A 27,076-nucleotide genomic window follows, 5' to 3' on the forward strand; every position below is an offset into this window, starting at 1 on the left:
GAATCTCAGGGACAGGGGAGCCCGGTGGGCTGCCATCTATGGGGTCGCACAGAGTCGGACACGACTGAAGCGACTTAGCAGCAGCAGCAGCAGTCCACACTCAGAGCCAGGGTAGAGCTGGGGGTTCAAAAGCTGGTTCACAAAGAGACGCAGTACTCACTCAGGTGGGTGGAGTCACCCAGAATGGATCATAATCAATCAGAAGATGCCCCATAGAGACCACGGAAGAGACCACCACACAGGCCGTGAGCTGGAGGAAGCTGTGCATATCAGAACTGCTCCTCCACAACCAGTCATGAACTCGGGGTGATGGAGAAAGGAAAGGGAAAGGGTTAGTCACTCAGTTGTGTCCACTCTTCGTGACCCCACAGACTGTAGCCCACCAGGCTCCTCTGTCCGTGGGATTCTCCAGGCAAGAATACTGGAGTGGGTTGCCATGCCCTCCTCCAGGGGATCTTCCCAACCCAGTGATCAAATCTGGGCCTCCCACATTACTGGGCCTCCTTATCGTCTAAGCCACCTGGAAAAAGGTTCTCTTTACTATTATTTAGGTTTATTTTTCAAACTGACTCAAGGGTCCTGCTTCAGAGAACTCAGGAAAGGCGGTGCAAGGTACTTACCGAAGAAATGGCTGTAAGTCTGTGGTGGACACGGCTGTCCGCTCCCTCTGACTCACGTCCAGGTTCCTCTGTGGGCTGGAGATGCATGGAAACACGGGGGGATCCAGAGGATCCTCCTGCATCACAAAATCTGGGGTTCACGTTGCAGTTTAGGGGTGGGCACCTGCACTTGGCCAGGGTCTCGGAGGAATGGGGACGGGTGGATAGGGAGACAGGTGTTAGTCCAGAGGTAGGCCGAGTGGGAGGACATCCGAGATCCAAGAGGAGTGGGGGCCCGAAGGAGACGGCTGAGAGGGGCGTGGCACCTGGGGTGGTCTTAGTTGCTGGTTGAAATGGATCACCACTCAGGAAAAGTTCACACAGACACACAGCTTTACATGGAAGTTTAGGCATGCTCTGACTTTCTACAATCCAGCCTGAAAAATTCTATGCCCCCCAGATTAAAACCCTTGAATTGGGGGGTTGGGGGTGCTACGAACAAAGAACCAACAGGTGAAGTGACGACACTGATTAAAAGGCTTTGAACAAGGAGCTTTGTTTAATGAATGGCAGAGACGCAGGGAGGGAAAAGGAAGGGTGTTTCTAAGCTGTGTGGTGGTAAGAACAGTGCTTTAAGAAGATTAGTTAGTGTGGAGTTATCCTGGAAAGAAAAACCTGGAAACAAAGATAGCAGGGAGTAACCATAAGAAAATTTGGGGTAGAGATGAATAGTTCAGACAACAGTAATGACAGTAATATAGCTGTAGTTTTTATTTTATTCAACAATCCAGGTTGCATATGACTAAAATATGTTTTCTAATATTAAATACAATACGTTCTGGTTTCAAAACTGTTCATTTTTAAGCATGATTCCTTCTCATTTAAGAAAATGCAATCAGTATATTTCCTTTATGTTTCAGTAGTTAGGGTTGATACAATACTATTCTTCCTGAAACACAGCTTTTTTCTTTGTCCATTCGCTCAGTCAATATCAAGGGCCATTTATGGACTAGGCTTTGTGCTGTAACTAAGTTAATGTAATTTCCATCCTTCGACCATTTAAGATATTACTTGTCTCATTTCATAAATAAAATACTTGAGGCCCATGGAGAGAAGCAGGGGTTGAATACAGAGCTAATGCATAGCTGAGTGCCTGTGCCGTGTATGTCTCTCTATGTCTGGATAATGTGTGATCCCCACTGGGCACTGTGTGCTGCCGCTTACGTGGGCCTCATGAAGGTCACCCCTCAAAGTCACGTGATGAATCTTTTATGAAATGAATCTAGGATCCAACCCTTTCCTTCTAAGTAACCAGTCATGTCCAACTCTTTGTGACCCCATGGACTATAGCCTGCCAGTCTCCTCTGTCTATGGAGTTCTCCAGGCAAGAATACTGAAGTCGGTTGCCATTCCCTTCTCCAGAGAATCTTCCCAACCCAAGGATCAGACCCAGGGAATGAACCCAGGTCTCCCGCACTGCGGTCAAATTCTTTACCATCTAAGCCACCAGGGAAGCCCTTTCTATGTAGCAGTTCTCTAAAAGCAAATTTTCTATGATATGTTCATATCTGAAAACACCTTTTAATTAAAATGGTCTTAAATGTCCTGAAATATGACTCTGAGTATTTGAAATTGCCTTGTTCCCAAGTGGGCCTCTGGACACCTGTCTGGAAGACCTGCTGGTCCAGGGCTTAGCTGGTCCAAGGAGCTGATGCTGCTGGTGGCAAAGAGACTCGACATGGCCAGATCAAGGCCAAGTTCAGAATTCCAGTCAGGGGGCCAACCCTGTTGAATTAGCACAATTCAGCAAAGAAGAAATAATGAAGTAGCTGTCGGGAGCCTAACTGTATGGATTTTCACAATCTAGGGTTAGAAAGACATTCATCTTTCCTACTCAGAGACTCTGAACACTCAGAGTTCAGAGTTTCAGGGCACCAAGTCATACTGGCATAGACGCAGGAACTGATAGAGAAAACGCGATACCAGATACTTACTGTCCATCAGACAGAACCGCTTGTCAAGGGCAGTCTGCGTCTCAGGCCAGCCAGAGAGGCAGATGCTTCGGCAGAAGGCCACTTCCTGGCTTGCATCTGAAGAAGAACCACAGAGTTCATCCACTGATCCACAGGCATGTATCTGCCCATGGCCTGGTGGAGGGCGGGAACGAAGCAGATGACCAGTGGGTTGGCAGCAGCCAGGGAGGGAATGAAGGGAAGAACAGATGAGCAAACGGGGGGCTGCCGGCCATGTGCCCGACACCAGTCAGGACTGGAATATTCCACCCAGGCCACAGGACGCCTCCTGCTGGCTGGTGACGTGTCTACTGACACAGGTGGATATTTGTCTTCAGTATATGTGATTCCGCTCTAAGTTAAGGACTGGTCAACTCCTATTCTGGTGGCCACTTTTTCTTTCGACGTGTCAGTAAATTGAGGCACTGTTTTTGGAGACAGTCCATCTTGTCAAAGCCACTGTTTAGCTCCCCTCTGACTCTGTTGGTGCATATATAATCACCTCCATCTACACCTTAGATGGTCAGTCTTATTTGTCCATAATTATAATCTGTTACTAACTTGGAGAAACCTGAGACAGATTTTCTCCCAAGACTTTGAGCTAAGGGCAGACTTTCACATGAAAATAATAGGGGCTTCCCTGGAGGTCCAGTGGTTAAGAATCCGCCATGCAATGCAGGGGACTCGGGTTCGATCCCTGATCCAGGGAAATCCCAGCTGTCTTGGAGCGACTAAGCCCGTGTGCCACCGCTCCTGAAGCCCACGTGCCCTAAAGCCTGTGCTCCACAAAAATAGAAGCTACTGACATAAGAAGCCTCCCCACTGCAACGAAGAGCAGCCCCTACTTGCCGCAACCAGGGAAAGCCAATATGCAACAACAAAGACCCAGCACAGCCAAAAAATAAATAAATAAGGCTTTTTAAAAAATAAAGAAAAGGAAAATAACAAAAATGTGGGTCATGAAAGTTTACAGTGAAAATACCTCCAGGTCCTCCACTACTGTAGAACAGTTGAAACTTTGCTGCTGTTGAAACTTTTCATTCTGTTTACTCTTCATCTGTTTTTCTTCTGAATTTCATCCACATACCCTGTGTGGTATGAACATTGTTAATAAGGGTTTTCAGAAAGATGACTATGGGTTATGTTTTCCCAGGCATCTGAAGCAGTAAATACCATTGCTTAGAACAGAACACTGCTTTGCTCAGCAGGTCAAGACTTGTCAGAGGGTCAACACAAGTCCCACACTCTGTAAAGAGCTTTTGTCTCCTGGGTTCTGGCCTCCAGGTGGAGATGAACACTTGAAATTATTTCTCAATAGAACTGAAACATTTTTTTATATCCAAAGCTAAGCCTTCAGTAAACATCTTTTGTTTTTATCCCTCCAAGCACCAGCTCTGCACACTCCTCAGGCACAGATTTTCCATTAGCTGCTATTGTTCTTCCTGCTGAGCTGTTCCCCCATTGTCAAGGGTTGTAGGTTACATTTGGATTCACTTATCATATCCTACTGAAGATTGGTTTACAAGTATTGGTCAGTAAAGTGGAGTATTCTCTGGTCTGCAAACTTCAGGAGGAAGACCGTGAGGAAGTGTGACTTATATGCAGATCTCTGAGGAGGTGTCAGTATCCCTGACACCCAGGGCCATGCCCTCCACGTCGGGCTCACCTGCCTCTTACTCTCCATCTGCAGATCTTCAAGGCAAAATGAATAGGCGCAAGCAACAGCTTATCCACAAACTTCCTCTGAAACAATAATTTTTCTTCACCAGGTTAATTTCAAATATACTGGCCAATATGCTCAAAGGTCTGATCACAGACATTGCTCAGCCCCGTGCTCTTCTTAAACTCAGTCGTTAGAAGGGAGAACATTTAAAGCTGGCTTGCGAATAAAAGGATGAAACCGAAATTAGACCGTGTTAGATACCATCCACCGTGTTGTCCTAGGTGCTATGGCAGAAACACGTCCCTCCAGGAAGGGAACCTAAGTTGATACAGAATAACTGGAAGACAGATGATGTCCTGCAGGTTCTGGATCCTTGAACCAAATGTTTTTTGAATCTTTCAGAGTAGTTTAGAAGCGTTCCTGTTTTGTTTTTTAATATTTATTTATTTGGCTGCACCAGATCTTGGTTTTGGCACGTGGAATCTCCGTTGCAGCACACAGACTCTGTAGTTGTGGTACGCGGGCTCAGTAGCTGTAGCAAGAGGGCTTGGTTTCCCTCCATCATGTGAGATCTTAGTTCCCTGACCAGGGATTAAACCCGTGTTCCCTGCATTGCAAGGTGGATTCTTAACCACTGGACTACCAGGAAGCTCCCAGAAATGTTCCTCATTTAAAGTAGAAAAATTATAGCACCTTTTAGAGCTGGTAAAAACTTTAAAAATCTTCAAGTCCAACTCCCTTCTTTTGTCATCAAAGCAGTTGGAACTTAAAGCACAAACAGCTTTAAGTGACTCTCATCCATGTCAGCTCAAATGAGTCACATATGCAGAAGGCTTTGTGAACTACACAGGTGAGCATTCGTACTCGAATAGGGCTTATGCCGGGTTCATCTTAGGAGGAACAGCCTGGGTTCCTGGCCTCCTAAGGTGCCTCAGTCAACAGTGAGGAAGAGATAGAAGGTCTCATCGTTCTCCCAGGTTCAGCCCTGAAAGAATGGAGCAGTGACTAGTGCCCAGGTGTTTTTCTCCAAGGACTGGCATTCCCCCACCTTCACCCACTTTTGCAGAGCCAAGCTGTTGCTTTCAGGCCTAGTCCATTGAAAACTGAACCAATATTTCTGTGCATCTACCAAGGGCCTGCCAAGTGTGGAGTCGGGGACAGAGCATGACTCAGGAATTAGACAACGTGGCAGCCAGCTGTTACCGACCTGTTTGGTAACAGGTTTGCTGCAGTGTCAGATTTGGGCAGGACTTCAGCTTTTTTTCTCTCCCAGCCCTAAACTGTTGAGCGGGTGGAGGAATGAGCCCTGATTCAGCCCAAGAATCACTCTTCCTGAGTCTCGGGACCAGGATCCTTTATTGCCCATCAGGGTGGTTTTGGATGAGTCTCTCAAGGCAGCAGACTTGAGGAAGTGTCTAGCCATTGCGAGCTCTCTTTCTCCCCTTCTCACTCAAAAGGATACTTCTGGAAACTTCCCAATACCATTGAAAGCTCGAGACTGCCTTCACTCTGCTCTGTCTAGGGAGTCAACTTACCTCTATTTTGTTCATTTATTAGATTTATTCTCTTTTGTCTCAAATAAAAGAGGATCCCACTTGTGCACTGAGAAAAGCTTAATTAAAGAAGAGAGTGACTAACGAAAGCCTTAATGTCTCCGACAGTGGCCCCTGAAGCATGTGCAGGGAAGTTTTTGCCTTCGTCTTGCTTCTCCTTGACAGAAGGCAGGCGGGTCCTCTGGGTCACCCAGCCCCTCCACGCTGAACGCTGCCGTTCTTTCTTTTCTCCTTGATTGCTTCTCTCTGTGCCCCTCTTTGGAGCGTGAACAAGCACTCAGAATGAGTACACAAGGCTTCTCTTTGGAGACAGGCCTGATGGATGTTCTGCGACTCAGCCTGCAGGAGACTCTTGTGCTGTGAGCATCTGTCATGTTCCTCCCTCCCGAGGCTGCAGACACTTTCTCAGCTGCCTCTTCCCAGCTCTTCGAGTGGTGTTTCCATCCAGCTTGCTGCGGGGATCAGGGACCAGCAGATCCCCAGGAGTGCGTTTCTGTACCTGAGCGTGGGCTCTTGCCCTTCTCTGCCAACCACCTGTCCGTTCTCCTCTAGCACGAGTTCTTCTTCGGAGGCCTCATCTTTGCCGCCACTCAGATCTGACTTATCTGCTGTATCCTTCAGTTTCCATGTCAAGAACAATAGCAGCTTTTGCATTCTTTCACAGTGGTAGGGCTTCCCAGGTTGGCACAGTGGCAAAGAATCCACCTGCCAATGCAAGAGATGCAGGAAGGTACAGATGCTATCCCTGGGCCTGGAAGATCCCCTGGAGTAGGAAATGGTAACCCACTCGAGTATTCTTGCCTGGAAAAATCCCATGGACAGAGGAGCCTGGCAGGCTGCACTCCATGGGGTCACAAAGTCTCAGACACAACTGACCACACACCCAGACTTGCATTCCTGTTCACAGTGGTACCACTGCAAGATGGAAATGTTTATGTAACTGCTGGGAATGTGTGATTCTGGAGGAGGGCTAGGTTTAGTCCAAAAGGAACAAAATCCAGTTTCAGTTCAAAGTGAAACCCGTGGCAAAACAATAGTTAACAACCACCCTTGAAAGATGCAGCTTCCCAGGTGACTCAGTGAATCCACCTGCTAATGCAGGAGACATGGGTTCAACTCCTGGGTCGGGAAGATCCTCTGGAGAAGGGAATGGCTACCCACTCCAGTATTCTTACCTGGGAAATCCCATGGACAGAGGAGTCCATGGGATTGCAAACAGTCAGACAGGACTAAGCGACTAACACTTCCACTTCACTTTCACTTCAACAGTTCACTTAAGCAAAGGGGGTTTCAGAAATGCCTTGCAACATTCTAGTCCTGGCAGGAGTCACCCTGTTACTGGTTTTTGTTTGCAAATATTCCTTTGTTTTTGCAACATGGTCACAATCCAGTTTTTTAATTCTGTGGATTTTGTTTGGCCCTAAGATTCTTTCATATACAAACATGTTTTATGTCAGTAACCAGGACATGGATTTTACCCCTCCCAGAGATGGTGGAGCAGAATGGTTAGTTAGAGAGTAGACACTGACGTTACACTGTTGGAGCTCAGACACCAGCTCTGCCAGCAGCAGCTCTGCCAGGCATTAGCTGAAACTCTTGTCATCATTCCATTGATTCCAAAGACACAGCTCTCAAGGCACATAGGCAGCCAGGCTTTAACCCAAGTGTAGCGTATGCTCACGTCGTCTTCATAAAAGCTAATACATCCTACACCTGTTCGTGCTTCTTCCAGGATGTTCCAAAGGGAACCACTTAGGTTTTCACCAGCATTCCACATTCCCCTCCAGGGTACAAAAACGATCGTCACTGTTATTGACTTTTAAACAGATGTGGGTTGCAAAGACAATAAGCTGTCATCCACTGCAGAAAGCACATTTTCCTTTGGTTTTTGAAGTCTTGCAGACATTGACCATTTCTGATTGCAACAAAGGACACCAGCGTGGGGTCCTGCAGGCCTCTCTGAAGCATCCTTAGGGTCAGGTTACAGGTAAGTGAAACAGCTTAATTCCAAACTGAACAAGTCCCTCTCCAACAGGCTTCATCCAAACCAATTTCTGATCGAAGAGTCACACAGGATACTTTAGAGAGAAGCTTTGGAAGCCAAGAAACCACTAGAGAAGAAAATGGAGCTGAGCAGTGATCTGGGAAAGAGAACAGATGACAGAGAAGCAGAGCGGGAGTTAGAGGAAGACGTAGGGAAGACCTGTGCTCTAGGCCTGTTTCTGCAGCCTGTGTTGGGTGGAGCCGGCAAGGCAGACTCCAGCTTCTGTTTGGCTGACCAGATGCCTCAAAGTGGCCAATCTGCACCAGGAAGCTGGGAGACAGAGTAGGGCTGGAGAAAGAGGAATTCTTGCTCCAGGCCACTGGGATCAGCATCACATAGTGGAGGCCCAGGAAAGGTGGGGGTTCCTTGATCCCTGCACATTAGCTTAAGAGAAAGACCATGGAGTCCATCATTGATGTGTGTACAGTGATTTTTAAAATTAGTGTTCTTTTTAAAGTGCAATAACATTATCATGGTTAATATGTTCTTTAAAATAAAAAACCCAACGAAACATTTACATGCAAATAATCAAATGCAAACATTACACTAGGAGGTAATTGTGGCTTTGAGTCCTTGCAGGTGACCCCACCCTGACCCCACACCCCAAGCCCCCCTGTTCGCACAGAGGAAAGTGAAAGGGATAGTAACAATTTTTCCAATAACTTATTAGCAAGTTTCCAAAACAAATTTTCTAGCAACACAGAGACTAATTTTATTCTGCTTTTCTTTTCTAACAGAGATTTTGTTGTAAGTTTTCTTAACGTTGAGAACATTGGTACCACATTGAAGAATCTCTTAATTTTGAGTATGTCAGTGTTTTATAATTAAAAATATGTTTGTTGGTTTTAACAAAACCCTGTTAGCAATTTAAATCATCACATGGCAGATGTGCTATGGGAGCACCAATGTTATTTCTAATATGACTTTTTATTTTTTAGCCTTTATTCAGGATTTTATTAACACTTGAGTGTATCTAAATGGTTAGGACTATTTGTGTATCAGAAATAATTTAAGGATGGTCTTGTAGATTTTTTCCTTTGAAATGTCTCATACAAATTAGTTTTAACCCATTGCTTTTGTTTAAGAAAAAAGAAAACTTCTAAAAATATCATTTCAAACTTTGGTCTCAAAGCCACTATTTTCATTTATTTTTGTTTCAAGGTCTTAAAGTAGTGGATAAGAGAAAGAAAGAGGGTATTCAGAATACATGACTCATTTTAAGTTTACTTTTTTTGGAAATGTGCTTCTTTATCTGTTTTTGCTGTTGACTTGAGACATAGTTAAAAGTGGTATGGAAATGCATGAACTTTGTCCTTATAAAAATAAATTAAGGAAAACCACAATAAAAATTATGAAAGCTATTAGAAAATTATAACAGAAAAGAAACTATAATAATGACTAATCAAGGTAGGATGAACTCATATTGGAACTAAGATACTAGACAACACAAAGATGAAAAATGGTAAGGTGACGATTAGAATTAAATAGGAAGTTCCTGGCATCTCTTTGGAATATAGTAGGTATTATTTAACATATCTTTATTCATGCTAGTGTGCTAGTATTAGTTGCTCAGTTGTGTCCGACTCTGCAACCCCATGGACTGTAGCCTACCAGGCTCCTCTGCCCATGGAATTCTCCAGGCAAGAATACTGGAGTGGGTAGCCATTCCCTTCTTCAGGGGATCTTCTAGACCCAGGGATCGAACCCAGGTCTCCTGCGTTGCAGGCAGATTCTTTACCTTCTGAGCCATCAGAGAAGCCCCATATTAAATAATGCCTACTATATTATTCTCTGTTGTTCTTAAATATTTCATAATTACTTCTAGCTGAATAAGTGAATAAGATGAGAGTCAGAGTATTAACCAGAAAAGAGCCAGAGATTGAAGGGTTATGACAGACACTACAAAGATTTCCAGGCTCTTTTCGATTTTATATGTAACCTGTCCATTAGTGTTTGGTTTATACCAGTTTTCTCATAAGGAAGTCTGACATGATCTTTTGGGGTCCAATCAGGATTTCTTATGTTCTTGTGCTGCACCTGAAAACCGACATCCCATGACTAGTTATCTAGAGAAACCCACGGATATTTGCGCAGCTCATATTGGCACACTTTCTTGTTTCAGTCTGAAAGAATTTTAAGGCATGGTTTGAGTGCAGTGTACCATCTGTGAGAATGGTATGTCCCAGAGGGCGGAAGCAGCACACACGGTAGATGCCGAGTTTTCTCAGATGTGAGAGGAGTACACGTACCTTGTGAGCCAATTCAGGAGAAACAGGGTGATCAGCAAGTTCCTGCTCACCAATCAACTGTGCTTCAACTTAAAAAGGAAAAGAAAGGAAAACAAGTAGAAAATTAAAAAAAGAAAGACTTGGGCTGTGTAAAAAGGGATTTGTTATTGTGTGACAGCCACGTAAATATAGGAAAGATAGTAACAAAAAAGAAAGGAAAAGAGGGAGGAAGGAAAAGAAAGGAAAAAAGCACTATTTGACATCATCAATTTAGTCATCACGTTTGACACTACTTCTTAGCAAGGCATATTTCATAATAGCGCCAATGCCAAATTTCTCTTCTTTTTACTACATTCAAATTGAAATTCCACTGGACTGGTCACTAAGTAAAATTTCTAGTAGACTGGTGAACATCCTTATTCTATAATTCTGGACATGAAGGGTGTTTCACATAAGAGTTGCCCTTAGAAAACGCTACCAGTTATATTTTTGAGTTGAGATTACATAATGTATTCTCATGTTTTCCCCATCATAGAATAATTCTGTGTTTGCTTCAAAATCCTTAGTTGATTTTTGTTGTTCCTTTTAAATGATAATCGGGGGACAGGGATGCTCTTAACAATTCAGGAAAATAAACAGATTGAATCCCATGCAACCAGCCATCTCAGCTTTGCTTCTCTTTTTCTGCAGCTGAAACCAAAAATTATTCATAAAAATTCCATGGTTTTTGCTTATCTAGCTTCAGGGGAAAGCCAATGCACCTATCAAATAAGTGTTGTTAAGGTTTATTAATTATTAATGTGAAAGCCGACTGTTTTCTGTGTCGCCCTTATGCCTTTTGCGACGTACCAGATTCAGTCCGTAAAGCATGGTGGCATATTTTAACTTTTACATTTCACTACTGCAAAAATGAAAGGCTACTAAATGTAAAATTATAAATGTAAGTGTTACGGAAGCATCATAGTGAAAAAGCATGTAAAGTTTTGTAATAAAAACTTACTCAGAAGCCGCTGAAGGGACGTCTAATGCTCCAAACGTTGAGTAACTGACTTCATAATACTTTATGTAGATTATCTCCAGCAGCAGTGAACAATAATGGATCAGAAATTTAGGGCCAGTTTTATTTATGAGTAAGAGCTTGAAAATGAATGCATAAATCCTAGACCCCTGTTTTCCATTCGGTGTCCCACCATCGGGGCCTTCTCCTCCGATGGAGTGAGCCAGAAGCCCCAGAGCCTGACGCGGGCCATGCCCGGCCAGCGCCCAGAGCCCTTGGCCTTTTTGCTGACACCACAAGTCTTGTGCTAGACTCCTGCTCGGTTTTATCCAGAACTGCCCTCTAAGGGCAGCCCCCGTCATCCACAGTCTGACTCAAAGGTCAGCTCGTCCATGACCCACCAGTTCCTGAGCCCACCCAGATCAGGCCCGAGACCCTGCTCCACACCTGGAGCCTGGCAAGTGGCACTGGGGAGGCCAGAGGGGACCCTACCGCCTGCCCAGCCCGCATGACCTTCTTGTCCCGGAATCACCGCTGGGAGCCACGTGCTGTGAGCCCTGGGGTTCCAGGACTCTCTGCCCAGATGTCTCTTTACTGTTGTTTGTTGTTCTTAGTCAGTGTTTTCCTGTTTCCTGGGAGCTTTTGTTCAGTAGGCTAGATCCGTCCTTTCTGGACACTCATCCATCTGCACCTTCGGGGAGCTCAGAGGCTCCTCTGGACTTGGCCTTTGGATACTTGGCTCAGCTTTCCAGCCCACTGGGTCCCCTCCTCTGGGCCCTCTTCCTTCCCCCTCTTCCTTCTTCCCTTCCTCCCTCTTTCTTCCTCATGGTTGTAGACACCTCATCACACGTCAGCCTGAGACAACCAGACACTTCCTCCTCTGCATTCTTCCTGGAAGGCAGGCTTTCCATCTAAAAGATTTCTTCCTAGTTGTGTTTTTCTACTACTCATGAAATCTGAACCCAAATTTTTTGTAAAATTTTTGCATTCTTTCTGAAGATGGCTCCGCGTGTGTCCCCTCCCCCATCAGGCGGCACTGAGTCACCAGTACTGGACGTTCCACCCAAGGGCCTGCCCCCCATATTCCCCCCGGCAAAGTCACATCCACTCTACAGTTCAGCACTGCAGGAAAAACAATATTGCAAGAAGAAATACAACTTCCTCCTGACTTTGACTACTGTAGACATAAATACTGGCTTCCAGGTGGCACTAGTGATGAAGATGGTGCTAGTGGGAGAAGGCGATGGCACCCCACTCCAGTACTCTTGCCTGGAAAATCCCACGGACGGAGGAGCCTGATGGGCTGCAGTCCATGAGGTCGCTATGAGTCAGACACAACTGAGCGACTTCACTTGCACTTTTCACTTTCATGCATTGGAGGAAATGACAACCCACTCCAGTGTTCTTGCCTGGAGAATCCCAGGAACGGGGGAGCCTGGTGAGCTGCCGTCTATGGGGTCGCACAGAGTTGGACACAACTGAAGTGACTTAGCAGCAGCAGCAGCAGCAGTGGTAAAAAAAAAACCCACCTGCCAATGCAGGAGACATAAGAGACTCGGACTCAATCTCTGGGTGGGAAGATCCCCTGGAGTGGGTTGCATGGCAACCCAGTATTCTTGCCTAGAGAATCTCATGGATGGAGAAGCCTGTTGGGCTACAGTCCATAGAGTCACAAAGAGTTGGACATGACTAAAGCATGCATGCACGCAGGCATAAATACGTCACAGGCTGACAATGGTCTTCAAATGGTTTTGCTTGTGAATCCCCAAAAGAAGTTTGAAAAAATTATGTACCCACTTTGAACATTTTAAGTTGCTATCTAAAATTTTCATCATAAGTTTATGTAAGTTTACTTGTTAATAGGAGATAGACAATATTAAATTATTTTCTAAGGTAAAATGAGGATGGAAGAAATGAGAATAAATATTTTATGATAGTACAATAAATAGACTTTAATCACCTTAAAGATTAAAGCATGCCAAATCTGAAAGAAAACACATGAAACTTTCATCCATGGGTTGTATCCAGGAAAACTTCAGGGGTCCCACAGAACAGCCCAGCTGCAGTTAAAAGAATAAATGTTCCCAGGCTCTGCCACTTTGGATGTTGTGAATTCAGAACATCTCAGCATGAACCAAAATATCCCATTTTTAACACCAGATTTTGTCCTTCACAGAGATACGTTTCATAAGAGAAGGCGGGAGCGTTGTGGGTTTCTGCAGTCCGTGTTTCTGTCCATCCCTCAGTCTCACACTTGCAGGTCTCTTCACCTGGGCAGCGCCCCGTAGTAATAGTGGAGACGAGTGAGGACTTTGTCATGTTTGAGAAAGACCCCTGTTCCTAGACTCCTTCTCGTAAAGATCAGTATAGGCAGAGTCCATAAAGCCACTGAGTGTATAGAAATTATTAATACTATTTTGGAAACTATCCACATCCCGCCTGGAAAATATCCGTGTGTCTGCAGAGGTGTGCACATCTCCGTTGAAAGTTAGGAGTCCAGGGTTGCTGACCTCACCACACTTTATGTGCACACGTGGCGTGTTCTTGCCTTATCTGCACCTGGTAGAGCCTCAAGCTTCTGTGAAGCAGGGGCTGTGTTGCCATCATTCACCGTGGCACCCTCACCATCCCAGGATCCTGGCATGCAGCAGGCTCACCTGTGGATACAGGTCACACCCTCAGATCTCCCTCAGGAGCTGGGAAGGGGGTGAATGAGTGAATCAAGTTCAGAGGGGTCCTGGTGGGGGATCCTGCAGGGGGTCCCAAGGACACAGCACCTGCAACAGCCAAAGCCAAGAGTGGAGACCTGGTCCAGGCACAGAACTGGGGGACCAGTCTGCCTTATTCAAGAATCTGGGATTTACTCAGTGGAAACCCCTTGGAAGGTTTTTAAGCAGGAAAATGACACTTTGCAGAGGTGAGCTGTGGCTGAAATGGAGAGAACAGAGTGAGGGGGGCCGAGTGTGAGGCTGGGCTCGTCATTCGGGGCACGTGGCTTGGACTGGGATGGTGGGGGATGGAGGGAGTAAACCAGGATGTGCTGGGTTCTAGAAACGCTTGGGTATAGGGGAGGTTGGGACTGCCAAGGAGGGCAGTGCTCATGAACCTGAACTTGGGAGGGGCCGTGTTCATGAACTTGGACTTTATTCTGTAGCAGTGGGATCATGGGACTCTTGAAAGAACATTGATGTCATAAAAAATGCGTTTAAAAGGTGGTTGACGGTGGGTTCCTTCTTTTTTATTCTTGCTGGGATCGTGATGACTTGTACACGTGCACCTGTCATGCCCGTGGATGCTTACCTGGCAGCGTTGTGACTGGTGGGGCCAGACCTCAGGCTCAGCCCCGTGGACAACTCTGCTGACTTCTCTCTGCCTCAGTGTCCTTCCAGTAAAGTAGGGGAATGTGAAGTGAAAGTCGCTCAATCATGTCCAACTCTTTGCAACCCCATGGACTATATAGCCCATGGAATATTCCAGGCCAGAATACTGGAATGGGTAGCCATTCCCTTCTCCAGGGGATCTTCCCAACCCAGGGATCGAACCCTGGTCTCCCGCATTGCAGGCAGGTTCTTTACTAGCTGAGCCACCCAAGTGGGGGAATAGTAGTGCCTATTAAGTAGGGCTGTGATTTTTAAATTAATGACATAATATATCTTGTAAGACACTCAAAGGAGACCTGAGAAATAGGAAGAGCTCAAAAGAAGTTAGGTTTTATCCTGTTTACAGTGGAATACTGGGGCATATCTGAACTCTTTCTTCCCTTCCAAAAACTCGCGTGCGTCACTGTGAGCTCCAAGGACCTTGACTTCCTGTGGCTCTAATTAACGCAGAAAACATACTGCATAGAAATGAGAATGTGAAAGGGAGAGGGCAGAGGCATCTATCAAGACCTTGACATTGTAATTTTTAATATCTCTCACTGCCCATGAGCCGGAGAAATAGTCTCACACAATAGAGCCATCCTTGGATGTCTTTCACTCATGGCTTTTCATTGTTTTTATTCTGCTCTCATTCTTTCTGCCCCTTCTTGTTGCTGCTCCCCTGGGGGCTGGGTGGTGTAAGAATCACCCATCTGCATGTCTCCTTCTCTGCCAAGAGAGGTCTATGTGTGCCGATGGTCATCAGGGAAATGGGATGTAGTGCCGGCCTGATGCTATTGAAATTTCAAGACCTTACTTTCAAATGCTTTGGTCCCCCTAGGACAGCTGCTGAGAATAACCTTCCCGCCTATTGTACCAACGTCTGTAAAAGCGTAGCCACACTGATCATGGGCCCCTACCCAGCCAGCAACTGCAGAAACCAGATACCTTCCAGGGTTGTCATCCCAGGTGTTGATGCCGGAGGGACAGGGTTTATGTCATCCTTTGCCTGCTGTTTTGGATTCCTTGTCATAGGAATTTAGCTGTTTGTCCACCCCGAGAGCAGTCACCAGTGACCTCTCCATGGATCACGCCCTTTGCTTTGAAGATACCCCGAAAGTAGTTAAGTAAACATCGTAAAAAACCTGTGTCACCTTGACTACTGCTTTGCCCCTCAGTAAAATGGTGCAGCCATGTTCCTAGATGATATCTTATGAGTGAAAGTGAAAGCGTTAGTCACTCGATCATGTCCGACTCTTTGCAACCTCGTGGATCATAGCCTCCGGGCTACCCTGTCCATGGAATTCTCCAGGCAAGAATACTGGAGTGGGTTGCCATTCCCTTCTCCAGGGAATCTTCCTGACCCAGGGATCAAACCCAGGTCTCCTGCATTGCAGGTGGATTCGTTACTATCTGAACCACCAGAGGAGCCCCCTCTTATGAGTCAAGTTCCTTCTAAATCAGAAAGAATTGGGACTTCTTGATTCGAAGAACTTATATGAGGGTTAGACTGTTCAGTAGATTCAAAAGCCACAGATCTTGGGTGTTCCACCTCTGAACAAGACCACCTGACAGGTCAGAGATGTAGCCAAATGCCTGGATGCTGACTCTCTGTGGTCCTTCCCCACGAGACCAACCCTCCCAGGCCAGTAAACCCAGAAACTCTTGGGTTAGGTCATCAGAATTTTGTAAAGCTGCACAGTGATTATAATATGCAGCCAGAGTTGAGAACCGTTGGTGGAAGCCAGAATTGCACTCAGGCTCCAAATGATGGATTGGGTTGAGATTGGAGGGAAAGTGTTGGGAGCAGGGGGACTCCAAGGAGCCACCGGCTCAGCGGTTGGAACCAGCTTCTGCAGCACTGCCTGGCAGCATTCTGGAGACCGGGGGACCCTCACGCTCACTCTAAAGAAGCCCTCGCAAAAGATGCCCCCCTTTATAATAAATCAGGAAGAACTAGAGGCAGTGTTCTTTCAAGCTTCTACAGATAATCTCCAAAAGATGTCAAGAAAGAGACTCCTACAAGTATTATCTATTAATAGTACTTAATATTTTTATGGGGCTTCCCTGGTGGTTCAGATGGTAAAGAATCCACCTGCAATGCAAGAGACCCAGGTTCGATCCCTGGGTGGGGAAGATTCTCTGGAGAAGGGAATGGCTACCCACTCCATTATTCTTGCCTGGAGAATTCCATGGACAGAGGAGCCTGGCAGGCTACAGTCCATGGGGTGGCAAAGAGTCCACACTCTTAATATAACACTTTAATAGTAAATAATATGGTTTATAGCAATGCATACAGAAGTACTCATTCATTCATGTATTTATGAGCCCATGCTCTGTGCTGGGTACTCCATGGACCCTAAGGAAAGAGCAATAAGCACGACAGCCTCGTTCCTTCCTCCCAGGGGAACTTGAGATAAGTGATCACAGGGGCTCTAGAGTCGAAAAAAGGCCAGTGAGTTGTACCTGGGAACTTGCCCAGCCTTGAATGTCTCTGTTGGGCACTGAGGGGAGAGGAAGATTTCTTTCTGAAAGCACATGCATCTGCAATGCTGGGGCACCAGATTCATCCACAGTAGCCATTGTCATCAGAACTGGTTCTGGAAGTTTCAGAGCAGGTGGCACAGGCCTGTGTGTCCGGCGGAAGCAAAGAGTGTCACTCCTTTGTTTCAGGGTCGCAGTGGAGAGACTGTGTGTGTCTGCACAAAGATGGACTGAGGTTATTTTTTCCTTGTGAATAAGTAACAAGCCGTTAAGTACACAATGGAGACACCTCTCTTCCCGTGAGCTGGAAGCGTAGTGATTGATGAGATCCGATGTTTACTTGTGTCCCCGGTAACCTTGACTGAAGTCACTGAAATCTTCAGCCCGTCCATCAGGAGAATGGCACGCACACGCCAAGGGACGGGGCAAGCAGCAGGCAAAGCTTCGTGGGGGGCAGCGCTCAAGGTCCCATAAAGGGACTCGACGCAGAGGCTCAGGAGGTGGAGGGGTTCTCACGAGGAGGGGAAGAGTGTCGTCACGGCAGCAGGAGGAACAGTAGACATTTGTATTCAGAGAAAAGGGAAGGAAGCTTGACAGTGAGGAAGAAGAAAAAGGAGAAACTGATACTTGGTCAAGAGGAACGGGCAGTGACTGAAGGGGCCAGGTATGCCCCCTTTGCTCAGCCAGCAAGTGACCATCAGTAAATAACTTTAAATGCACCCTTTTTTTTGTTTCTTTGTTGGCTTTTCTGTTGTTTTTTTGCATCTTCAGCTCTTTTATGGCCTTGGGCTTTAGAAGCTTTAATTTCCGTAATGTTCATTTTGTAAGGCAAACGAAGATTAGAAGTTCTTCTCCCTAACCTATGGCTTAACCTACTGATTTCTGCAAAATAATTTGTGGAGAAATATCTCTGTTTTTACTGACCAGATTCTACAGTCAATGATAATATATCTCTTGGTGAGATTTTTTTTTTTAATATTGACATAGAAAACTTCAAATATGAACAAAAATCGACAGAATTGTACAATGAATCTTCACGTAGCCATCATCTGGCTTAAAAATTGATCAACTTACAGCCCAAATTGCTTTAAATATACCTCCAGTTTATCCTCTCCATTTCTCATTCTATTTTAATGTAAATGCACCTTGGGTTATTGTTGTTTTGGGGGTTTTTTTGCACCTGGTTTTTGTTCTGACATGTGACTGTATAAAATGCCTGAGTCAGTGCTCATTCCACAGATTCTCAAAATAACCCTCAGCCATGTTCCTGAAATCAGTATGTAGATAAAGAGAGATGCAGATACTAAGGTCGCAGTGTTATTTTCTGGCTTTTTTCTCTAATTATAACCATCCCAGGGGGTATGAGATGGTATCTTACTGTGGCTGTGGTTTGCATTTTCCTAATGACTAATGATGATGGGCATTAGAGAAATGTCTGTTCAAGTGCACTGCCCATTTTTATTGGTAAATTGGGTTGTTTGTCTTTTTTCATGACCAAGTAACTTGCTCCACATCACACAGTCGGTTCAAAGCCAGAGGCAGATCCCAAACTCACATATTCACATATTCACACTCCAAACCTGGGCATCTACAACATCCAGATCCAAGAGCACAGCTGTCCAGCCTGTCCACCTCTGACGGCGTCCTCCTCTCCTATCCCCACATGTCTACTGGTCGTATAAAGACTTATGCTGTTAAAATGGAAGCCATAGAGTAAACGTCACTCTAGAGATACGCACCCAATAGAACTGTCTAGATATGTTTTCAGCAAATAATTCTGAGAGCTTGCCACCAGCAGAACCTTAAGAAATTCCTGAAGAATATATTTGATGATTGTGAAAAATTAAAAGATGAGCTAGACAAAAGTTCTAAAATTGTTTGAAAGGGAGCAAAGAAGTTGACAAATGTGAAAATATAAACATTGTATTAAAATAGCATCCATGGTGGGCTTCAAAAAGTGATAAACACTATAGAAAAATTGCATGTAAATTGGGAGTAGTCAGAGATAAGTCCTTTGTAATTTTAGTAGAAAAGGCTAATATGCTAATTAACCTTAGATTTTTAATTATGTATTACTGACACACTGAAATAAATAGGAACCATGAAGATTTATCCAAAAAAGATTTATTCTATTACATGGAGACCCTCAAACATGTTTGAACATAGAGTTTGGGTCTTTTTTAAAAAATCTACATTTAAAGAAAGTTTAAATTCCAGCTTTCTGTGCCTTTACAGTGTATATAGCACTGGCAGATTTTCCCTCTTTTTTTCCAGTCCATAAAAAGAGCTCCTTAATGCTCAGATCCCAGGAGCTGGGAAAGCAGGTCATGGTCAGTGACAGGAAGTACAAGTGCTCGAAACTCCGAACTCGCTGGAAGGTGTTAGGTGAAAATTCTAGAAAAGATTAATTTGACAGATAGCACAGATTAAGAAAAATACTAGAAACCAGAAAAGGCCATCTTTCCTATAGAGGCTCATTTCATTCTATAGACTGCTTCCCTGGATATCGCCAGTTGTTAGCAGAAAGAGGGATGGTACCCCTTTTTTTTTTTTAAATCACACTCTCGAGTATTATAGAGATAAATAGCTAGATGATGAAGAAACAACTTTCTTTCACAGCAGTCATTTAAGAAGGGCAAAAAGGGCTCAAATACAGATGCGTTGGATGACATGAGAAAATTAAGCCATGAGTGAAAAATCCTGTGTTTCTAAGGGTGCTATTATAGGAAGAGTGCCCCCCACCGCCACATCAGCACTAGAAGGGAGAGCTCTGTCCACCGAGAGGGATGAGGGACTGCCTGCGGCTGTCCGGAGATTTCTTTGTGAGCTGCAGAAGTGCCGCAGGTGCAAGCTCCCAAAGACAGCAAACGTCTCTGCTGTGTTTTGCTGCAGGGCCGATGCAGGAGACGATATCTGACTTCTGGAGGATGGTGTGGCACGAGAACACAGCGAGCATTGTCATGGTGACCAACCTGGTGGAAGTGGGGCGGGTAAGTGGCCTCTCCGCCTCCCAGTCATCTGTTCCTTCCTTAGACACCTGTGTGAAGGAGGGCAGGAGCCAGCCCTGGATGCAGTGTTGTGTCCTTCCGAAAATGCTAACCACTAGGCTCCTCCTCTGGCTTGCTGTCCTTGCTTATACATTATCAGTAAACATAGCCTGAATTGCTTTCATGTGTTGCGATAGCAACAGACAGGAAAGGCACTCAGGATTTAAAAGCAGTTGTTACCCGGATATTTTGAGCACACAACAACACAAAAACGTAGTGACGCACGCGGGCTGGTGGTTGGGTGTCAGAGCACAAGGGGAGCCCCAGGAGGCAGGCCTGCACTCCCCACCTGGGGGAGAGTCCTCCCTGAGAACAGCCGGAAGCCCAGAGTCAATCCCAGGCTTAGAATTCCAGCATCTCCTCTCGCTTAGATCGTCCCTTTCCTCCCTCTCCTGACCTGTGAAGTGGGGACCACACGCCGCCCCCGAGGCCTTGGGTTGCTTCATCTGTATTAACTGCAGATGAGCTATTTTTATTTAACCAGGAAATTCTTCAGTAGTTAAGATCTCGGTCATAGGATTCAACAGGATTATTCCCAAAGGGGAATTTGAAAGAGAGAAGACACACAGGATGCAGCTGCTCTGCTGAACAGTGAGGCCATTTCCATGGTTCTGCTGAAGGACTGTCACTTCTTAGAGACACTGACATTGTGAGATTTACTCTGCGCCTAGAGATTAGCCTCCAATTGAAATATTAGGGGCAGAAGTGATAGAGGGGTTGTTTCGTAAGATTCTCTGTCAGCCTTAAAAACGAAATCCTGCCACTGACAACTCGGTTGCATCTGCAGGATGTCAGGTCAGGTGAAGTAAGCCACTTAAACAGGGCAGGCACTGGACTATTCCACCCATAGGCGTGAGTGATAGAGAAGAGTCAAGTCACAGAAGCAGAAAGTGCAGGAGTGGGTGCCAGGGATTGGGGGAGGTGAAGCTGGGGTTGATGTTCAGTGGGTATAAGGTCTCAGTTACACCAGAGGCACAAGTTCTAGAGATCTGCTGTACAAAGCTTGCTTGTAGTCATCAATACAGCGTCACCCACTTAATTTGTTAAGAGGGTAGACCTCATGTCAAGTGCTCTCAGTACACACACACACACACACACACACATGCACAAAGCCCAAAGGCATATAAGAAACCGCAGAAGGTGGTGGATATTGCCCCTGACCTGGGTTGTAGTGATCGTACCAAGGGCATTCACTATGTCAGAAGCCATCCAGTTGTGCGCCTGAAGGTGTCTGTATTGGGTTGGCCCAAAAGTTCATTCGAGCTTTTCCTTAATATCCTACGGAAACCCGAACGAACTTTTGGGCCAACTCAGTACATCAGTTACACTTCAATAAAGCTGTTCTTACAAATGGATTTTCAGAAGGTCTCAGGAAGCACAAACCAGGAAGAAGAGAGACTTAAAAAGTGGGATAGTTAAAATTCTAGCAAAGATGACAAGCCAAAGAACCTGAAAATCCTCCTCTTACAAACATCCTGAAATTGTAGATAAAATGTAAATGAGTTTTAATGTATTTAATATAAAATATAAATGTATATGTAAACATAAATGTTAAAAATGTTTCACTTAGCTCTTAAGAAAGTAAACTACTAGAGAACAGAGAAGAAGCAAGGACTAGAGACCAGAGAAAGGGGGGAGGGGGCAACAGGCTCCCACTAGAGGCTGACGTAATGGTGCCCATGGGTCCTGACAAGTGGGGTAGGGCTTTAGTCTCATGAGCTTGGATCTTGAGTTCTAAAGCCCACCAAGAACAGGAGGTAACACCTTGGACATGTACAGTGCTAAGAATTTGAACTGAGACGGCCACATGAAACCTAAACTCACAAAGGGTAGATGCTCAGATAAAGGGCCAAGGGGGAAATAGGGGAGGGGCAAAGGAGAGGGAAGCCAGCCGGGCACCAGAACAGGGAACTGACAGAGGCAGATGGGTCCTCACTTAGGCTCTGGTGAGAAAACACTTCCACTAATTCACGGGTCAAAGCACAACACCCTCATATCACTCAGAAAATACTTAGAACTGTGAATCATGAAGCATCATGTAGTAAACGTGTAGGATGCCAAGCAAATGGTACCCAAAGTATATCTATGTTCTTCAGGGTTGTTATTAGAAGACTAATTAAGCATCTAATTCAAGAAGATAAATGAGGAACAGGGTAAACTAAAAAAAGAAAACAGTAACAGCAGAGCAGAACGTTATTAAATAAAAATCAAAGAAACAATAATAAAGATCACCGTGATCAAAAAGGTTTTGTGGAAGGACTGATGAAATTGACAACCATCTGGCAATCAGAAGAAAAGAAATCAGAAATAACAAATAGTGGGAATATGATACATTTTTAACATAACAGATAATATGAATCACAATAAATTTGAAAATTTAGATAAAATCAACAATTATCTTAACAAATTTGATTTTCCAAAACTGACTCAAAAAGAAACAGGAATTCTGAAGAGACAAAAATTATTTAAAAAGTGAATTATAGTTAAAAAGTGACCCATGGAAAGCATTACTCCCAATTGTATTATAGATATATTCTGCTAAATACTCAAGGAATGGGTAACTCAAATCTTATAAAAATTATTCTGAGAAGAGAAAAAGAGAGATTATTTTCCCATTTTAAGAGGCTAGTATAACCTTGATATCAAAACCAGATAAGAACATAGCAAAAGGGGAAATGATAGACACCGTGAATCAGGAAGAAATAAATATATCAACAGATCAAAAAATGAGAGCCCAGATGTTGATGTAGGCATTTGTAGGAAAATGTGTAATTAGTGGGAAAAACATGAGCTTTTCCATCAGTTGAACTGGCACTTTTGGTTATTCATGTGGACTAAAAGAAAAGCCCCAAACTAAAAGAAAAGCCCCAAATTGAATACCAAATAAAACCAAAAGTTTTAAATGTTTTAAAACTTTTAGAAGAAAATATGGAGGGCACATTTATGTCCTTTGTTTTAGAAGTGTTTCAAAGAGACCATAAGAAAAGGACAGGGAAAATTGACCATTAAAATGTAAACGTTTCTGTAAAGGATATTAGTAAAGTGATGAGACAAGAGGGGAGAAGCTACGGGACTATTAGGTAAAGTATAAAAACTGAAAAAGCACAGGTTTACTGCCAACCGTGTAAAAGCCATTTACGCCTTTGGATTCCCTGTCTCTTGGGAGATGCTGAGAGCAGGGAAGCTGGCCTGGGGGGATGCGGGGAGCTCCTTGTATGACCAGCCTAGAAGGGGTCGCTGAGCTCCCCACCACTGGCCCCCACCTGGGCAGTGTAGATATCATGCCACTGTTTTATAGGGATTTTGTAAAGATTAAATGAGTCTCTAGATGGCAGGTGGTTAGAGAAGTTCCCGCCCCATTCTGAGGACTTCCTAAACGTAAGTATTAAGGTAACCCTTACCTTTTCTCCAGCACAACTGAGACCTCTAGTGGCATTTATGAATTATCTTCCTTGGGACTTCCCAGGTGGTCCAGTGGCTAAGACCATACTCCCAATGTAGGGCCCCAAGTTCCATCCCTGGCCAGGAAACTAGATCCCATGTGCCACAACTAAAGATCCTACATGCTGAAACTAAGACTGGGCACAACCAAATAAGTAAACAAATAAATAAATACTTAAAAATAAATAAATTACCTTTTCACCCCCAAATCAGTAGTTTCCTATAAAAGCAGTAATGACTACTGAAAAAAACAAATTTTCAACTCTGCCATAAAAGCAACAAACTCCTTTCAGGGAGGAGACAGCATTATAAATTTGTGGTCTCTCCCTCCTAGAGCTTAGGAAATGCCCAGCAAAGCTAACAAAGGAGAATTTGCCCCACCTACAGCAGTTGGTATCCACCAGGTTCACTGCGAAACAGCCCAGCTCAGTGTTTTACCTGTTTCTTCCCCTGAAATGTATGATTGATTCTGAGTCCTCACTCATCTCACACACACGTGTTGACTGCCTCGTGTGCTGAGGAGGAAGAGATATGGAGACTGCTTCACACTGCTTTGCTTTCCCGATAACAATATTCATTGAGTTATTTACCAGATTTTATGTATACTCAAAGCTATGGTCTTTCCAGTAGTCATGTGTAGATGTGAGAGTTGGACCATAAAGAAGGCTGAGTGCTGAAGAATTGATGCTTTTGTACTGTGGTATTGAAGAAGACTCTTGAGAGTCCTTTGGACAGCAAGGAGATCAAACCAATCAATCCTAAAGGAAATCAACCCTGAATATTCAATATCCCTGGAAGGACTGATAGTGAAACTGAAGCTCCAATACTTTCGCCACCTGATGTGAAGAGCCAACTCACTGGCAAAGTCCCTGATGCTGGGAAAGACTGAAGGCAGGAGGAGAAGGGGGCAACAGAGGATGAGATGGTAGGATGGCATCATTGACTCAATGGACATGAGTTTGAGCAAACTCTAGGAGCTAGTGAAGGGCAGGGAAGCCTGGTGTGCTGCAGTCCCTGGGGTCACAAAGAGTCAGACACGACTTAGCGACTGAACAACAACATATTTGCATCAGAGCTCACTTAAAATCCTCTGGAGAAGGAAATGGCAACCCACTCCAGTATTCTTGCCTGGAAAATCTCATGGACGGAGGAGCATGGTAGGCTACAGTCCATGGGGTCGCAAAGAGTTGAACACGACTGAGCAACTTCACTTCACTTCAGTTAAAATAATCCCAAGATAAATTATTTTGAAAAGTAAGTAATTATTAAAAATAACAACCACTACTGGATTTTTCTTTAAATAAAGGCATGTGCGTATTTTTTGCTTAATTGAAATTTCAAAATGTGCTGTCTCAGGACCCAGTGACTAGATATGAGCTGTTCTCATATGATAAACCCTCTTTCTTTAAGGAAAGATCGGGACAGCATGGTGTTTGGCTAACAGATCAAAGGAAGACCATGCTGTGAAATTATTCCAGTGAAAAAGCCGCAGACCCTAGAGCCCACTGTCTGTTGGACGCGGCACCTTTTAGTGGGATGCAGGCTTCACTCTGAGTTGCCTGCCTTGGAATAAATAGGTGGCCTCTGTTCCTTCCATCAGGACCCGTCCCATGCAAGGTGGCCCCTATTGACATTTTTGATGGAAACAATTCTTTCTGACAAATAGCCATGGACACTTCAGCTAATAGTGTGCAGCTGAAGGGGAGAGCAGGGGCCACGGTTCAAGTTCAGCCTTAAATGGAAGCCCACAGCCTCACAGAACTCAGGAATTTTAGGTCTGGTAAGCTTATTTAAAAAAAAAAAAAAATCCTTCCAGATCCTCACCCAGTTTGCAGGGACGTGGTAAGCTCTAAGAGTCCTGCCCTGCCACCATCAGCCCCGTGGACTGGCCTGAATTCAATTAGTGATGTGCTTCATGGCGTCTGTCCTTGAAACGTCTGGTGCGATCTGGGGGTGTTGACAAGAGGTCACATGCCCTCTGGGAAAAGGTCATACCTCATTCCAGGCCATTTCCCATTGTTCATCCTGCACATTTGTCAAGAGACGACATGCCCACGTTCCACGCTTGGAAACAGCGACGACAAACCACTGAAGAAATGAAAATGACATGGTTTTTAAGGGCAGCAACTAGCTGCTTACCATGTTGACTGCAAGCAGCGGGTGCTTCATGAATCAGGCATGAGCCAGGCCGACGCTGTTTGTTTACACAGACTTGATTCATTAAGTCAGAGCCCGGCAGCTTTCCCCGATCTCTGCCCCGGAGCGCCCTGCATTAGGCCGCTGTAATTGCCCCTGTTGGAGCCTCTGGGAGGCCTCCGGTCCCAGCACCTGTGCAGAGGACTCAGAAACCACACTTCCCTCCTGCAGGGCTCCCCCCATACACCTGCCAGGACCCGTCATTATCTAAGGCTTCCTGGTCGCCCCTGCGCATCCCCCGCAGCCCGTGTGTTGTGGGAAGGGACGCTTGTCAGTTTCCTTGGCACCTGCCGACAGCCGCACACCTGGCATGTAAATTGCGTCGGATGTTGTGGTTGTTTTCCCTCTTTAATGAACCCACCGGAGGGACCCCAAGCTCTTTATCCAACGCCTGGTTCCCAGGAACTCCCACCGACTCCGCTGTGTTGTTGTACTAATTCATCTGCCAAAAGTCTGGGAACCCAGTCTGGGGCTCTCCCAAAGGAGGTTCTTTTTTGCACTGGTAATTTAAGCTAATGATTTCTAAACATATTTAGTCAGTTTGATGAAGACTTCATTAGGATGTAACTGTTTATTAAAAATCCAAATGAGGTCTCGGAGTAATGTAGGAAGATGATTGTTGAGCTGCCCTGAATAGTTCTGATAACAGGTGGTAAAGGGTCTTGGAGCCAAGAAACCAGAGATGCTCACCCCCATCAATATATAATGGATGCAAGGGAACTGATGGATGCTTTAAAGATTATCATCTTCCCAAAGAGATTGTCTTGAAATTCCTTTCACGTGTGTCACTAAAAGAGTAACAAAAGAAAAAAGTTAAGATGAACACTGGATGTCAGAATAAGCTCTAATGCACATACAAGATGGGCTTCCCTGGTGGCTCAGATGGTAAAGAATCTGCCTGCCAATGCAGGAGACCCAGGTTTGATCCCTGGGTTGGGAAGATCCCCTGGAGAAGGGAACGGCTACCCATTCCAGTATTCTTGCCTGGGGAGTCCCATAGACAGAGGACCCTGCCGGGCTATAGTCCATGGAGTCACAAAGTGTCGGACATGACTGAGCGACTAACACTTTCACTTCTTCACCTACAAGGAAGATGTATTAAGGTTCCAAGTGCACCTGGAGCCTTAATACAAAGAACACTTGCTTTTCTACAAAAACCCACCAGATCCAAGATCAATGGAAGAAGTAAGAGAGAGGAAAGATTTTCCCCTTAATAACATGTGGAAATAGTTTAATAGTAAAATAATAATAATAATAACGTAGGTAATATGTAGCAGTACAAAATAATAGTTTTTTTACAGAATCTCTTAAGTTGTTCCAAGACATCCAGTTCGTACGTGAAAGGGAAGAGAGATTATTTTTGTAGGCATTACTGAAATTTTTCTGTCTTGAACTCTCATGATTCAAAAAGATCGAACTTTCATCGATCTTTTTTTTTAACGAATTGGGTATT

At 44.8% G+C, this 27,076-nt stretch overlaps 1 protein-coding gene across 5 annotated transcripts in view; it reads left to right on the forward strand.

The window, feature by feature from the left end:
- PTPRM (protein tyrosine phosphatase receptor type M) overlaps nt 1–27,076 on the forward strand; it is a 665,820-nt gene that overhangs the window by 603,179 nt on the left and 35,565 nt on the right. For all 5 annotated transcript variants that reach the window (XM_086373135.1, XM_086373137.1, XM_086373136.1 and 2 more), the window contains one exon: nt 19,832–19,929. In XM_086373135.1, coding sequence (XP_086229261.1) covers nt 19,832–19,929 — 98 coding nt within the window. The remainder of the gene's footprint in view (nt 1–19,831; nt 19,930–27,076) is intronic.

The sequence above is a fragment of the Bos grunniens genome, chromosome 24 (genome assembly GCF_055505025.1).
Source record: "Bos grunniens cultivar Pamir isolate PY7600 chromosome 24, Bosgru_T2T1.0, whole genome shotgun sequence".
NCBI lineage: Eukaryota > Metazoa > Chordata > Mammalia > Artiodactyla > Bovidae > Bos > Bos grunniens.